The sequence below is a fragment of the Hyperolius riggenbachi genome, chromosome 1 (genome assembly GCF_040937935.1).
Source record: "Hyperolius riggenbachi isolate aHypRig1 chromosome 1, aHypRig1.pri, whole genome shotgun sequence".
In the NCBI taxonomy this organism is placed as follows: domain Eukaryota; kingdom Metazoa; phylum Chordata; class Amphibia; order Anura; family Hyperoliidae; genus Hyperolius; species Hyperolius riggenbachi.
This window is the reverse complement of record NC_090646.1, coordinates 280,907,785-280,921,601: the sequence shown is the minus strand read 5'-3', so window position 1 is coordinate 280,921,601 and position 13,817 is coordinate 280,907,785. Positions and strand designations below refer to the sequence as shown.

At 39.8% G+C, this 13,817-nt stretch overlaps 1 protein-coding gene across 1 annotated transcript in view; it reads left to right on the top strand.

Moving 5' to 3' along the window:
• The window catches only part of CFAP299 (cilia and flagella associated protein 299), a 634,310-nt gene that overhangs the window by 183,912 nt on the left and 436,581 nt on the right, over nt 1-13,817 (top strand). Inside the window, exon 3 of the mRNA XM_068271140.1 lies at nt 11,828-11,918. Coding sequence (XP_068127241.1) covers nt 11,828-11,918 — 91 coding nt within the window. The remainder of the gene's footprint in view (nt 1-11,827; nt 11,919-13,817) is intronic.

Sequence of the window (13,817 nt, the reverse complement as noted above, 5' to 3'; positions counted from 1 at the left end):
TCCGTCTCCGCTCTGGTCTCCGGCTCCAGCATGCTTCACTTCTTCCTGCCCGGCAGGAAGTTTAAACAGTAGAGCGCCCTCTACTGTTTAAACTTCCTGCCGGGCAGGAATAAGTGAAGGCATGCCGGAGACCAGAGCGGAGAAGAGCGGAGCCGAGCGGGGGCAGTCGCGCCGGCGGAGCAGGTAATGTATGCGGGCTCTATTGCGTCGGTCGTCGGGCACTCGAACGCCGCTAGCGATGCGCTCTTTACCCGCGGGCGATCGATGGTAATTTTCCGCACGCCGCGATCGAGGGGATCGGACGAAATGAATCGAAATTCGGCGTGTAGCGCGAACGATTGGCAGCAGATTCGATCCCAGTGATCGAATCTGCTGTCGAAACGGCGGCAAATCGGGCCAGTGTATGGCCAGCTTAAGTGAATTGAAGCCATGTTAATTGGTCAATTACAGCATGTGTGAAAATCGCAGTAAATTTAAATGAAAACAAAATCTAAGATATAGAATGCTATATTTTACCAACCTCATTTTTTAACCAAACAGCCCTTAGTGAATTGAAGCCAATGAACCAGGTTTTACATCTAACTGACATTGCTGTCCCTTACAATAAAACAAAGAGAATATGAGACACCTGGACAGTTCAATATAATTTTGCTATTACACATGCAATGAATTATGTCTTGAGTTTAATCACAGTTCAGGTTTACTTTAAGAAAATCATTCACAGACTTGATCAATAGAGTAAACATATGATCAGAAGTAAATAATGAATGGTTGCCTTCACTAGAAACTGCATGTCTAAATAATAACATTTTCCTGAGACACAGGCTACTGAGGTTGTAATATGCACTTAGCAATTTTTTTATGTATTTGTCAAGTATGGCCCTTTTATCATCTCAGCCAAAACATCTCTATTTGTTATTTAACTTGATGATATTATGAATTATTATTATTGTTGTTTTATAAAGCACCAACATATTCCGTGGTCCTGTACAAAATAAGAAACAAACATGGGGTACATAATAATACAGACAATGTTATCCACCAACATACAAAATACAAAATTGTTACAAAATACAGAATCAATATAAAATAAAGAATTGGTAATTACAGAGACAAAAGTAGCACGATTTATAAAATGTATAAAGAAAATCCAAGACAAAAAAGATGAGAGAGCCCTTACTTTGTGAGCTTACAATCTAAAGAATGAGTTAAATAACTGACCTGAAAAGTAGGGAATCTCAAAAGCCAAAATCACCTTACTTTCACTTTGCAATTAATTTCAGAAGTAGGAATGATCAATGAGATGCAAATAATAATATATTCAGTTTGGAAAAGAACCAATCCAGTCCCACAAAGATGTAATCGATTGGTCCATTTTCAAGCTGCATTCATTTGCATACAAAATGTACATAATCCTGCATTTACTTGGAATTATTTGGATCCCATTGTTCATCCCTATTCAAAAGCCTCTAGCTCTCAGACTTTAATTTTGTTAACATTAAGTTCTTAGAGAAACTGACTCCTATGTATATTTGTTTTTTTCATATGGGCAATTTGGGCTGTTTAGTCTCTTGAGAGGTTTACCCCATGTTCGAAACAGTAAATAAAAGTAAAATATCTTTCTATCATAAAATAAAATTGAGACTTTCGCAATATTAGAAATATCCAGTAGTATCAACTAAGTTTATAAATAAATTTAATACATACAGATTTGTATTCAAATTTCAATATTAACAAATGTAAACACACATTATGAGGCCAAGCATCAATACATTAAAAATGAACCTTACAGAGAGATACAGTCACACAGAGTGTGTGTATGATGCATACACTACACGATACATACATAAACATGACTATGGTAGGGACTAGATTGTGAGCCACTCTGAGGGACAGTAAGTGACAAGACTATATACTCTGTACAGCGCTGCGTAATTTGTCGGCGCTATATAAATACTTAAATAATAAATACATAAATAATAGTTCCATGAAATTTGTGTTCAGGGAACTTTTAATAACCATGGCTATTACTAGTAATCTTTTGGGCATTTCTAACCTACTTTTGAACCAAAAGGTTTAATCAAAGGACTCCCTTTTCAGTATTTCTAAAAATCCAAAAAGAATGTCAGTAATATTTTTCTTGTGTTCTGAATTATATTTCAAAAGGTTATTTAATGCTTTAAAAATGTGGGATGTCTAGATTTCATTTTTTTTCTATGTTAAATAACCTTGTAGTTTTTAGCACATTACATTTCCCATGGTTAATTAGATTAATTTATGGTTCTAGTGAAGAAGAAAGTAAAAAGTACAAACATTCCTTGATAACCTTTTGTAAAAAGACCTTGACTGAGATAACATATTTATCATGTATCTGGCATGCATGTAGTTAACAAGGTTTAAGCATTGTGATTGTGCTTCAGAATTTTGTTTCATGCTATTTATATTTATAATTAATTAACTCACTGTAAATCTTTTCCAGGCCTGTATGTACAAAAGCTTTGTTTTGATTTAAAATCCTGGCTTACCTTCCTGTATTTTTTGTTGCTTTTAGTAATGTTAAGATGGAACTATACCATTAATTGCACTATTTTTATATTAGAATACAATACCAAGGAAATTCCCTTTGGAAAATTATTATCAAGGGATCACTTTAGAAGGGAGGAAACTGCCAGAACAGTGGGCATTCTCAGCTAGTGAACAGCAGGTACTGCTCAGGTCAGGGATACTTCTTCTCTACTTCTGAGAGATTATCTTTATTGTTAACACTGTAGCTACAGCTCAACAGACTCTTGTCCTGTCTAGTTGCTCTCTGCTCTGAGACTGCAAACCGACCATTCATTTTAGGATACAATTACTAACCCTACTGCTAACTGAAACTCATAGTATTAGTTGACAAAAATGTGGATGATTCTTTGCAGTTACATATCCCTATGAGGACGATCCTCTTGATTTTTAAAACAAACATAGCAGAAGAGCAGGCAGAGCAATACAACATAAGCTGCAACCTTCCTCCATTTTAATGGCTACCTGCTTGTGTTTTTGGGTCATTTTAAACGGAGGTTAGGGTTGAGCGAGGTTCATGCTTCTGTTTTTAATGCCTAGCTTCTGATAGGATGACCACATCGCGTAAAAGGGTCAAGTACGACATCCTTTGCATGCAAATTATTTTGTAAGCAAACGACCTCCATTAGGTGTTTAGTTCCTGTCTCAATTGTAATGAGCGCAGTGTTTTTAAAGTGTATCTGTCAATTCTATTTTTTTATCTGGTAAACAAGTAATGTGGATGCTTACCAGGCAATGCAAAAGTAAAAAAAAAAACACTCTTACTTTTCTTCTCAATAAAAGATCATTCCCCAGTTTCCCTGGCACTTATTTGGCACCTCTGCCGCACAAAGGAAGTTTCCCGCAATGCTGGGCTTTCTTTTTTTTTTTCTTTACGTTCCCCTCAGACATAACTAATGCAGCCTAATTGGCTGAAGCCTCTTTCCCTCCTGTTTTCCCCTCCCACACCTCTGTTCCTCTCTGATTGGCCAATATTTTTCAAGCTGAGACAATGCACTTTCTACTACAGACCTGGGCGGGAGTGGCTGAAGACTGGGAGGAGGACTGGCAAAGTATACACAGACAGAGTAAGGGAGGAAATGATTTTTGCATTGGCTTCAAGATTTGACAGAATCAAAATGGAAAATCCTAGGAAGGATTTTCTTTTTTTTTTTTTACTGTAGAAAAATCTACATCTAAGTAGATGTGGTGTTCCAGCAGTTTGGAAGCAAAGGGAAAAAATTAGACTGGTCAGCAATTGGAGAGGACTGCAGGGTCCAAAGAGGGGTTTTTTTAATAGTAGTGTTAGAATTTCATGTTTAAATGAGGAAGGAAAAATGCGAGTAGAGATGGAGAGTTTAAAAAGCATTGTTAAAGCTAGAATAAAGGGGGACCTGGGGGATACTAAGATTGAATAGAGTTTAGGGCACAGGTAGTGAAATGGGTTTTAAGGCTCATACAAATGTCCAACTTAATGCACAACCAAGCACACAACATGACCAACTATACAACAAGTTGTTTACATGACAAGTACGTACACACACACCAACTAACTAAACAACCAACTCGATCAAATCCTATGCACGCAAGCTAAAAGACAAACTGCGTTCAAATATTTTTACACCCATTCCAATCTGCATGATAGTTGGTCAGATTGATCCTCCAGTTGGATCTGGCAAACAACCTGTTATCAGTTGGCCATCCGTTTTTTTTGCCAACCACACTCACACCCAACTTATCTTCCAACAGACAAGTTTGGAAGATAGTTGGACAGATTGTTCATAGGTGTGTATGAACCTTTAGAGATTAGTGAAGAAAAGTGCAAGGTGAAGAAAGAAAATTAGTGAACAATTACAGTTTCTTTGATAGTTGCCCTTCAAACAAACATGATCAAAATTAAAACAAATGATGTGATTAAAAACTCAGAGTCCAGCTGGGTCTTTGGGTGACCGTGATATAATGGGCCAGTGTAGCTAAAATACATTCTCTTACAATTCCTCCTTATGTATTTTCAACTAAAGGGGAGAGCGAGCACTTCTATAGTGTGATTCCATTTTATTGATGTGGCAAAGGCAGCAATGAATACACTGACAAAATAAAAAGTGTGCTTATCTCACAGACTGGGTAATCCACTCAACTCCAAGTGAACCATGGCCAAATGGGGTCGTTGAGCAGGATGCAGTCAGAAGTCCCTCTAATTGCAAGATCTGTATGCGGAGTAGATTTGTAATCTTGGCTATTAGTCACCCTTGTTGTTAAAAGGATGAAATCTGAGTGAGCTTTTGAGGCAGAGCAGGCTTTATAAATTTTAACAATAAAGCTTTACCAATACTGCACTTGGCTGCCTTTATGGACGCAAGCAGAGAAATAAAGTGTCATGTGGCATTCATATGTCTGTATGTTGATAGGTGCGATCTCGTACATGAAAGCCACTAGTATAATTATCGTAACTATTGCACCACCTTTTTTAAATAACCATAATGTAAGACACATTTGCATAACAAATGGGTTAACTGCAAAAACTAACACAAACTGTCATAAAATGTAGCCTTATTAAATTTCTGTCAGTTGTGTCTTCAAGATGTTTTCCAGCTACATTAGATCTATTTCTTTGTGTTTACTTTGGCAGAAAATTGCCGTTGATCCCACAATAACCATTATGAAGATTCTGTTTTGTTACTATCCGGAAAATCAACATTCTTATTAACACTCGTTAAGCTGTTATTCTTGGAACCAAGAGTTTGCATTAATCCAGATAAAATAAGATTTATTACCTTAGGTTAATAATACATCAGTACTTTGACCTTGTAGTTACTTTTATGAGTATATTTTTTTTCTATTCCGGGAAGCTTTTATGTTGATATATAACCATAGTTCCCTCTGTTTTCCAGTTTATTTTCATAGCATTATTTATTTTTAAATATTGTAGTTTTTGGACTGGACCCAATTAAGCAGAAGGGCTCATTTTATCATATGGGTGAATTCCATTGCTATTATTAGTGCATGGATTATGAACTTCTAACCTCAACCTCAGCCAGGGGAGTAAATCCACAATCATGAATGTTAAGTTGTATAGAATGTACACGCAAGTGCTTGTACATATTTGCATTAATTTATGCTTATGTATATGCAGGTTTGAAGAATACTAATGCTATCAGTTGGTTGTCATCAGCATCACAATGACAAAGTTATGAAATATGTCTGAAAAGACCCTAAAAAAACATTAAAATGAGCAAAACGAAGAAAAAGGAAAGCATTGTGAGATTGCATCCTTGGGAATGCACAAAATACAAAGTTCAGCCTAATCTCCCGGGTGGGGAGCCTAATGTGCTTAAAGTGAATTAAAGGTGCTCAAGGGACTGTGACTGAATATGAAACAGAAAAAGTAATTAACCCTTTGCATGACCACACACAGATTCACCAGACATCAGCCATTGAAATTTAGCCAAACAGCTACTGTTTTGAAATAATGTTAGCTTAAAGGGTAATTAAAGCAAAAGAAAATCTGGGCAGTTTAACTTACCTGTGGCTTCTTCCAGCCTCCTGAATTTCTCCTGGTCCTTCGCTGTCATTTTGCACTGCTCTGCGCAGTCACTGTCCCCCTTCAAAGGCTAACTGACTTGTCCTGTCTGGGGCCACTGCACATGAGCAGCCCCGGCCGTGTGCCTCCTCAATTGCACTCCTGCAGCCAGGACAATTTTGGACATGCGCAGTAGCAATTTTTACTAACTGTGCAAGCACAGAATGCTCCCAACCACCATGGTAATTTGTCATAGCTACAGATTCCACACTACTACAACATAAAACGTTACGACAATAGTTTGGCATCCATTCCCGACATTTGCAAATGGTAGGGTGAATCTCCCATAAAAGATGTGGCCAAACACATGTTTAGCTTCTACTCCAGCCCCTCTATTCCACATCTAGCCCATGTATTGCTCCTTTTACAGTTCCTTCCCCACCATGCTATTATACCTCTCCCATAATAACACACCCCCTTATAGATCCCCATTAAAATATCCCTCATATATTGATTCCTATTTATAATGCTTCCCAAGCACCCACAGCTCTATATTACGGTCTGCCTACTTTTGTACTCCAGTAATTACCATCAGACCAGGATGCCACATGCTGACCTTAGAAACATATTTGCACATTAATGCTACGGGTGAATTCACTTTCCAGAGAGAATTCCAACATTCTTTTGTTTGCAAAACTGTTTTCAAAAGAAAATTACCCTTCTCACTGTTGACTCCTATAGTGAATGTCTATGACAGCGCTGACTCACTGTTTGACCCTGCTATAACCTTCTATGATAAACACTTTCACTCTAAGGGAATAGAATTATGAGCTATGCAGGAAATGCCATTTTCAAAATTGGCAGAAAGCAAGCTTGCAACCCCCTTGAAACCGACACAGCACATTGTGAAGCTCTGTCAAGCAAGGAAAGATAACACTATGCATAAGTGAAGCAATGCTGTTTAGCTTTGTAGAACATAGCAGAGGTGAAATTCAGATTAGATTTAACTGAAGACATATTCATTTTAGATTTTGAGGGATATGTGCTTTTTATTTTCTAAGGTGTTAAATCGCAGCCAGTGAATCCCGTTTTGACACTCAAAAGGTTAGATAAACAACCTGTTTGGAAAAAAACAGTAGTTGCAGGAGCAGACTTTCTCTTTTTGGTCATGGCAATAGGCAATCATTAATTCACATGTTCTGGTAATAGCACAGTGTGAGAACTCAGAAACTAGATAGACCAATATTGTAGGCAGGTAAGGCACAACAGGGTTAAAGAGAACCTTTAACCAAGGGTTGAACTTCATTCCAATCATTAGCTGATGCCCCCTTTCTCATGAAGAAATCTTAACCTTTTCTCAAATAGATCTTAATGGTGGTCTGTGTGGCATATATTGTTGTGAACCCCTCCCACAGTGTGATATCATGACCATGGTCATAACCGTTTCCTTTCTGTGAACCTTGTTGCATTGTGGGGAAAAAACGGCTGTTTCCAACATGAACAAATTTCGACCATCAATCATTTATTGATCTCTCTTCTATTTTTTAACATTGTGATGTATTGATTTATTTTTCCCTCTACTACTGTTTTTCATTAAAGTTCCTCTTTAACGTGGCATAGTGCTCCAGTGGCAATTCAGAGATGCAGAATTGCGCAACTGCCAGAAGTAAGGGCTCACTAAGCTACATGAAGTGCTAACAGCATCTTCACTTGTTGACTCGTGGCCAGCTTAGCTGTTTTTGTATATATATTTTTAGACCTGTGTATTTTCTGATATACTCACTGAGACCTATAACTACACTAAATGCCTATTAAGAAGTGACCTTTTATGATCGCGAAACATGCGTCAGGCTGTGTTCAATGATATTACCATGATGTATTCCTGTTTTTATTTGCCTGTCCACTTGGAATTTGATGAGACTTATTAGAAGTTATGTCAAACAAAAACCGCAGCGCTGTGTGGACAATGTCAGGATAAACTTGATATATAACTTTTGACATATACTGCATTTGGTACAAGTTTATCCTGACATTGACCACACAGCGCTGCTGTTTTTGTTTGACATATACTGCATTTGGTGAAAAGGATTCACCTCTACAGTGGCTGCAGTGTGAGAACTGATAAACAAAAAAGAGCAATACCCTTGGGGCGCCTCCATTTAACGATTTGCTGGTTATTAGAAGTTATGTTTGATAAAACTGAACGCGTTGTAAACCCTCTTTTTTGCTGCTTTTCTTGAATACTGATATGTGTATATAGAGGGAGCGTTATACTTATGTAATTTACTATATTATTGCATAATTTGTGAAGAGGGTTATTTGTGCAATCAAAAGTGAGTTTGTATCTTCTTATTCCTCAGCCTCTACAGACTAGACAAGACACAAACCATTTATATCGCTCTTTTCTCCCAGCAGACTCAAAGTGCTTCAGGGCTGCAGTCCCTTCGAGCGCTCTCACATGCAACCAGAATCAGAGAGCCTTGCCCAAAGACTCCTTACTGTTTTATGTTCTGGCTTAAGCCGGGATTCGATTCCTGGTCAAATGCTCAAATCCCACGTCAAAGGCAACAGCCTTACTAGTATGCTATCCAGCTGACCGAAATCCAAGTTCCAATTTTCTGCCATCCATGACACGATCTGCTGCATTGTGCTATCAAACAGCTTCCTTATTTGTGTTTCAGATGATTGAGAAAGTGTAGCATATAGTGAAAGAGCAGTTGACCTCTTTATCAGGACCTAAGCTTCTCTGATAAGCAGTCCATTTGTGGTCAGTGTAAATGTTTGTGGTTTAACCTTCTGACCTAATGTGGCTTTGGTAAAATAAAAGTTTTATTCGTCCTACTACCCTGTAGTCATGCAGTACTTTCATAGATTGTTTTGCTAGTTAGCAGCTGTACAGTTACTTAGTTACTTAGTAACCAATGATGGCTAGATCACTTGCCAGTAATTCTCCATGACATGTCAGTCTGGCCACCCATCTTTTCTAAAAGTGTATAAAAAAAAGCCTCACCTAGAAAGAGATCCATCCTGGAAATCTGAAAGCTGCAGGAACTGGCAAATATCTTTGCAAAGTAGAAAACCTATTTAAGTTAGTCCTTAAAAGCTTGCAACCATAGCAGAGCATTGTTTGTAACAAACTCTTTGTATGAACTCTTAATCGTGATAGCAGATGTACAATGCACAGATGGTCCTGATTAACCTGATTTGTGTGTTTACAGAACAGTGCTCTTTTTGCATGTTTCAAAACTTCCATTAAATCACTGTCCAAATATTAAAGCATTCTTTAATTCTATTTTTCTAAGATAAGAATTAAACATACTGTCATGATGAGCATGCCACACACATTTAGCTTTTCTCAGAATTTTAAACTTTCCCCCAATATTATAGTTAACCCAACAGTCTTACTGCAAAACGAGCATTCCCACAGCCTGCAGCTTTAAACGTAGTTCACAAAACTTTTGATATTTTATTTTATTGGTATAGCACCAACATCTTCTGTAGCGCGGTCCATAGTACAAAACAAATAGTGGGGAGCATAGATTCAGGAGAACTTCATACTCTGTATCTCTCTCTATCAGAACATCCAGCAATACAAGTACAAATACATACTGTACATAATTGATGTGTGGTTTGATACATCACCAATAGTGGTACATGTTCATATGATTAATTACAGCAGAATAAGAGACACTAGGGGAAGGTCCCTGCCCTTGTGAGGTTACAGTCTAGAGGGTAGTGGGTTGGTAACATTAGGGAAGGAGACACAGGTGTAAGTGGATGAGACAGAGTGCCGCCAATGACTTCATGATTGTCAGTGGTTGGAGAACCTCCTCCCACTTTGCTGATATGCACTATTATTTTATGTAAAGGGAATCACTAGTCCACTGACAGAAAACAAAGAAGAATTTTGTGATATGACAGCACTTCTCACAAAAGATCTTCTTTTTTGGAAGCATTTGTAGGTGAAGGTCGTTGCCACAACCAATAGAAGTAAAAATGCTGCTCTGAGAAGGCTTCTTCAGCATTATGTTTATAAAGTCCCGCAAAATGAAAGATCAGAAAGACAGCAACTTATCCGACTATCTGTGGTTTGCATATTCTCAGGTTCCCAGCTGTGCTCCATCGGACTATTTTTAATTCGAACATTGATTTATCCTTCTGGAGCCTCTGTGTTTCTGATACAAATAAACAAAAGACGATGCAGTGTTACCACTTCCACTTTGCAATTACCGATAAAAGTATCGTCACAGTCCTCCCATGGGAGTTTAGGCACTCCCAGGTATCTCTTCCCTTATTAGCGATGACGATCCTGGTAGCATGTGGAGTGCAGTACAGGCTACTTGTGTTTGTAGTGCAGATCAGAGCGGGCCTACTCACCGCATAACTAAAAAGAGTGGAGAGTAGAACGCTAAGTCCTGCCCGCAGAAGTATCTGAGCCATTCACATTACAGGTGCGAGTGGCTTATTATGACTGGCTGCATTTTGAAAAGAGGCTTCATGATTGGCTCAAGTTTTAGCAGAAAGTTCTGCAAGACACCTGCTGCAAGTTCCACCCATGGAGGCATCCAAGCCACTCACAATAAGCAACTGGCTGCCTCTATTCAGTGACGTCTGTAATTTTTAAGGAGCCCTGGATACTGTACCAAGGATTTGTCCAGCCTGGCTATGCAGCCCCAAGGTATCCTTAAAGAGAACCTAAAGTCACCAAAAAAAAAAAATGAGATGAACTCACTTGGGGCTTCACTCAGCCCCCTGCAGACGATCGGTGCCCTCGTAGCCCCGCTCAGATGCTCCTGCTCCCGCCAGCGAACACTTCCGGTTTGGCCGTCACCGGCCGACAGGCATGGGAACGCGAGTGATTGTTCGCGTTCCCAGCCTGTATATCGCCCCCTATGCTGCTATTGCGGCCAGGAGGCCCAGGTGAGTTCATCTCATTTTTTTTCTTGTCTTTAATTTCACTTTAACCTTGTAGTCCACGAAATGTACAAGTGCTTGTACTGTACCTCCAATGGGAAGACAGAGTTGGTCCTTTGCAGCAAAGGATTTACCAGGGCATGCTGGGCCATTTCTAGGACAATTTCTGATATACAGTAGTAAACCCCTTTTCCTGGTCCTTTGGAGTCTACTATAATGAGATTATACTAGAAAGCGGCAAATAGTTTGGAAATAAACCAAAAATAGGATGAAAGACAACACTCAGTGGTAAAAATAGCCATGCATTACTCTAACTCAGTCCATTCTGAAGGTGTGCCATTAGAAATGATTGAAGCTGTGCAAGGAGGTATTGGGGTCATGTGGGAAAACAGACAGCACACGTACACTTGAAGCGTTGGAAATATCTCTAATAAGATTAAAATATGGACCTTGAGCCCAACCACGTTGGATGCTATACTGTTCTACTTTGTGAATACATTACATTTTGAAGAGGAGACAAATTGCAAACTTTAAATGTGTTTTCTTTATATTAATCTGTGTCTGCCTGGATGACCCTGGAGACGTTTGGAGGTGAAGCTATTGCTGCACCTGTAAAAGGAAAGACTCTTTTTAACTTTTTATTTATAAAGTAATATTAAGTGATTTAGTACGGCTTAGTTATGGCATGAATGCACTTGCACAAGAAGCAAGCTGTGCGTGATATTTAACTCTGGCGAGGGTACCCATGTCTCTAACCTGCAGAAATATTTTGGCTTTTTGTCAGCTCGGCTATGTATCATATGCAAAACACTAAGGCATATTAATCACTATTATTGTTTTTCTATTTTTCAGGATATTGTCGAGTGCAGGAAAGGAATTGAAAGATAATTTCCTGAAAGCATTAGCCTTAAGGGAAGAAGCAAACCGCAATGGGAAGATGACTGTGAGTACAGTACTTTGGATTGTAAATAGATAACTGTACATTGGAAAATAGCGCTGAAGGATGTACTAGCTCTGAAATGTATGTTGTCTCTACTTGCATTTTGCTGATGTGGAAACTGATTTGGATGTGTTTAGCTGAGACATGGCTAAATATTTAGGATGTGTAAGAGCTATGGCATAATCATTTCTATTGCATGTTGAAGTATATAATGCTTGAAGAACTCAAAGCGTACCTGAATTGGAAAAAAACTCCCAAAAATTGGATACCTATGTCGATGGTCAGAAATCTCTGGATACTCCAGAAGCTTCCCGAAAACTTTTACAGCTCACTGCTCTAGCACTCTACCTCTAAACCTATTCATCATGAGCTTGTTTAAAAGGTGCCTTGTGACTGCGCTTCTTTTCTTTTCCGTTTATGAATGCATCCGTACTGAGCATGCATGAGTAAGGTATGTGCATTCCCAGTAGAGTGAAATACTCATGCACAGAAGAAAAAAATCTGTGCACTAGTGGCTTCACTGTACAGGGCATGCCCAGTCCTTACTCAGGCATGCCCAGTATGGCCAGGAGCACTGACACAAGAAGAAGAGTCAACTCCATTTAGGCTAAAGCTGGCCATACACTAGGCCGATTACCCGCTGATCGACAGCAGATTCACTGGGATCGAACCTGCTGTCACATAGTTCACGCTAAACGCTAAATTTCGATCTATTTCGTCCCGAAATAGATCGGTCCCGACGATCGCTCCGTGCAGGAAATTACCGTCGATCGCCCGCGGGTAGGGAGCCCGTCGCTAGCGGCGTACGATCGACGCAGGTATACATTACATGAAGCTGGCTCCCGGCATCTTCTCCGCATCACCTCCCGGCTCCCGGCTGGCATCTTCTCCGCATCACCTTCCACATCACGGCATCCGTGTATAACTTCCTGTGTCACTGCAGTGACAGCGGAAGTACCAATAGAGTGCGCTCTATTTAAACTTCCGCTGTCACTGGAGTGACAAAATCATACCGCGGATGCCGTGATGCGGAGAAGATGCCCAGGACCAGGCTTCAGGTAATGTATGCGGGGGGGGGGGGGGAGATAGGCAACAGCGGCAGCTCAGCAGATGGTGAATCGGTTTCCGGCTGAAATCGATTCACAATCTGTTTGCAGTAAAGGCATCCATACGACCCCTCTCTGATCAGATTCAATTAGAAAGGGATCTATCTGTTGGTCGAATCTGATGGCAAATCGACCAGTGTATGGCTACCTTAAGTTCCATCCACTATGTTGACAGTTGGCTATGCAGAATGCTTGAGACTGAGACATATTCCCTTGTGCTAGTGAGGATCATAACACAGATAGTATTGTACACTCATTCTACTGCAATGGGCTTGTGCATATTTTGGTAATATTCTCCTCATTACAGGGTCACTTGAAGCCCATACTTCTTTCAGGGCACTAGATAACCACTAGGAAACCTTCAGCTCCCTGGTGATATGTCCCAAAGAAAGCACGGGCTTACATGATCAGTTATCCAAAGCATAGTTTACTAAACTGGTAAAGGGTCGATTCACAATTAAAAATAAATAAAAAAAAATGTCAAGCAGCTGAGAGAGTGTTCAGCTTATTCATTCAGTTGGAATCATTGTGGTTAGTGTACATCCTATATAATAAAACCTAACTGTCCCTGCATACTCCTGTCTCTGTGTCCTTGGGTCCGTGCTTTTTGCTACTGCGCATGTGCGCAGCACAGACAGCCTGAACAGCCATTGGGACAGAAGGCCGGGGCCAGTTAGCCGGGCAGTCATGTGCGTGGGCGGACGGGTGTGCACGTGCGCGGGTGTGCGCGTCCATGTGCGGCAGGTGCGCACGCTTGCGCACTGACATGCAGTGGTGGCGGCGTTAAGAAACAGAC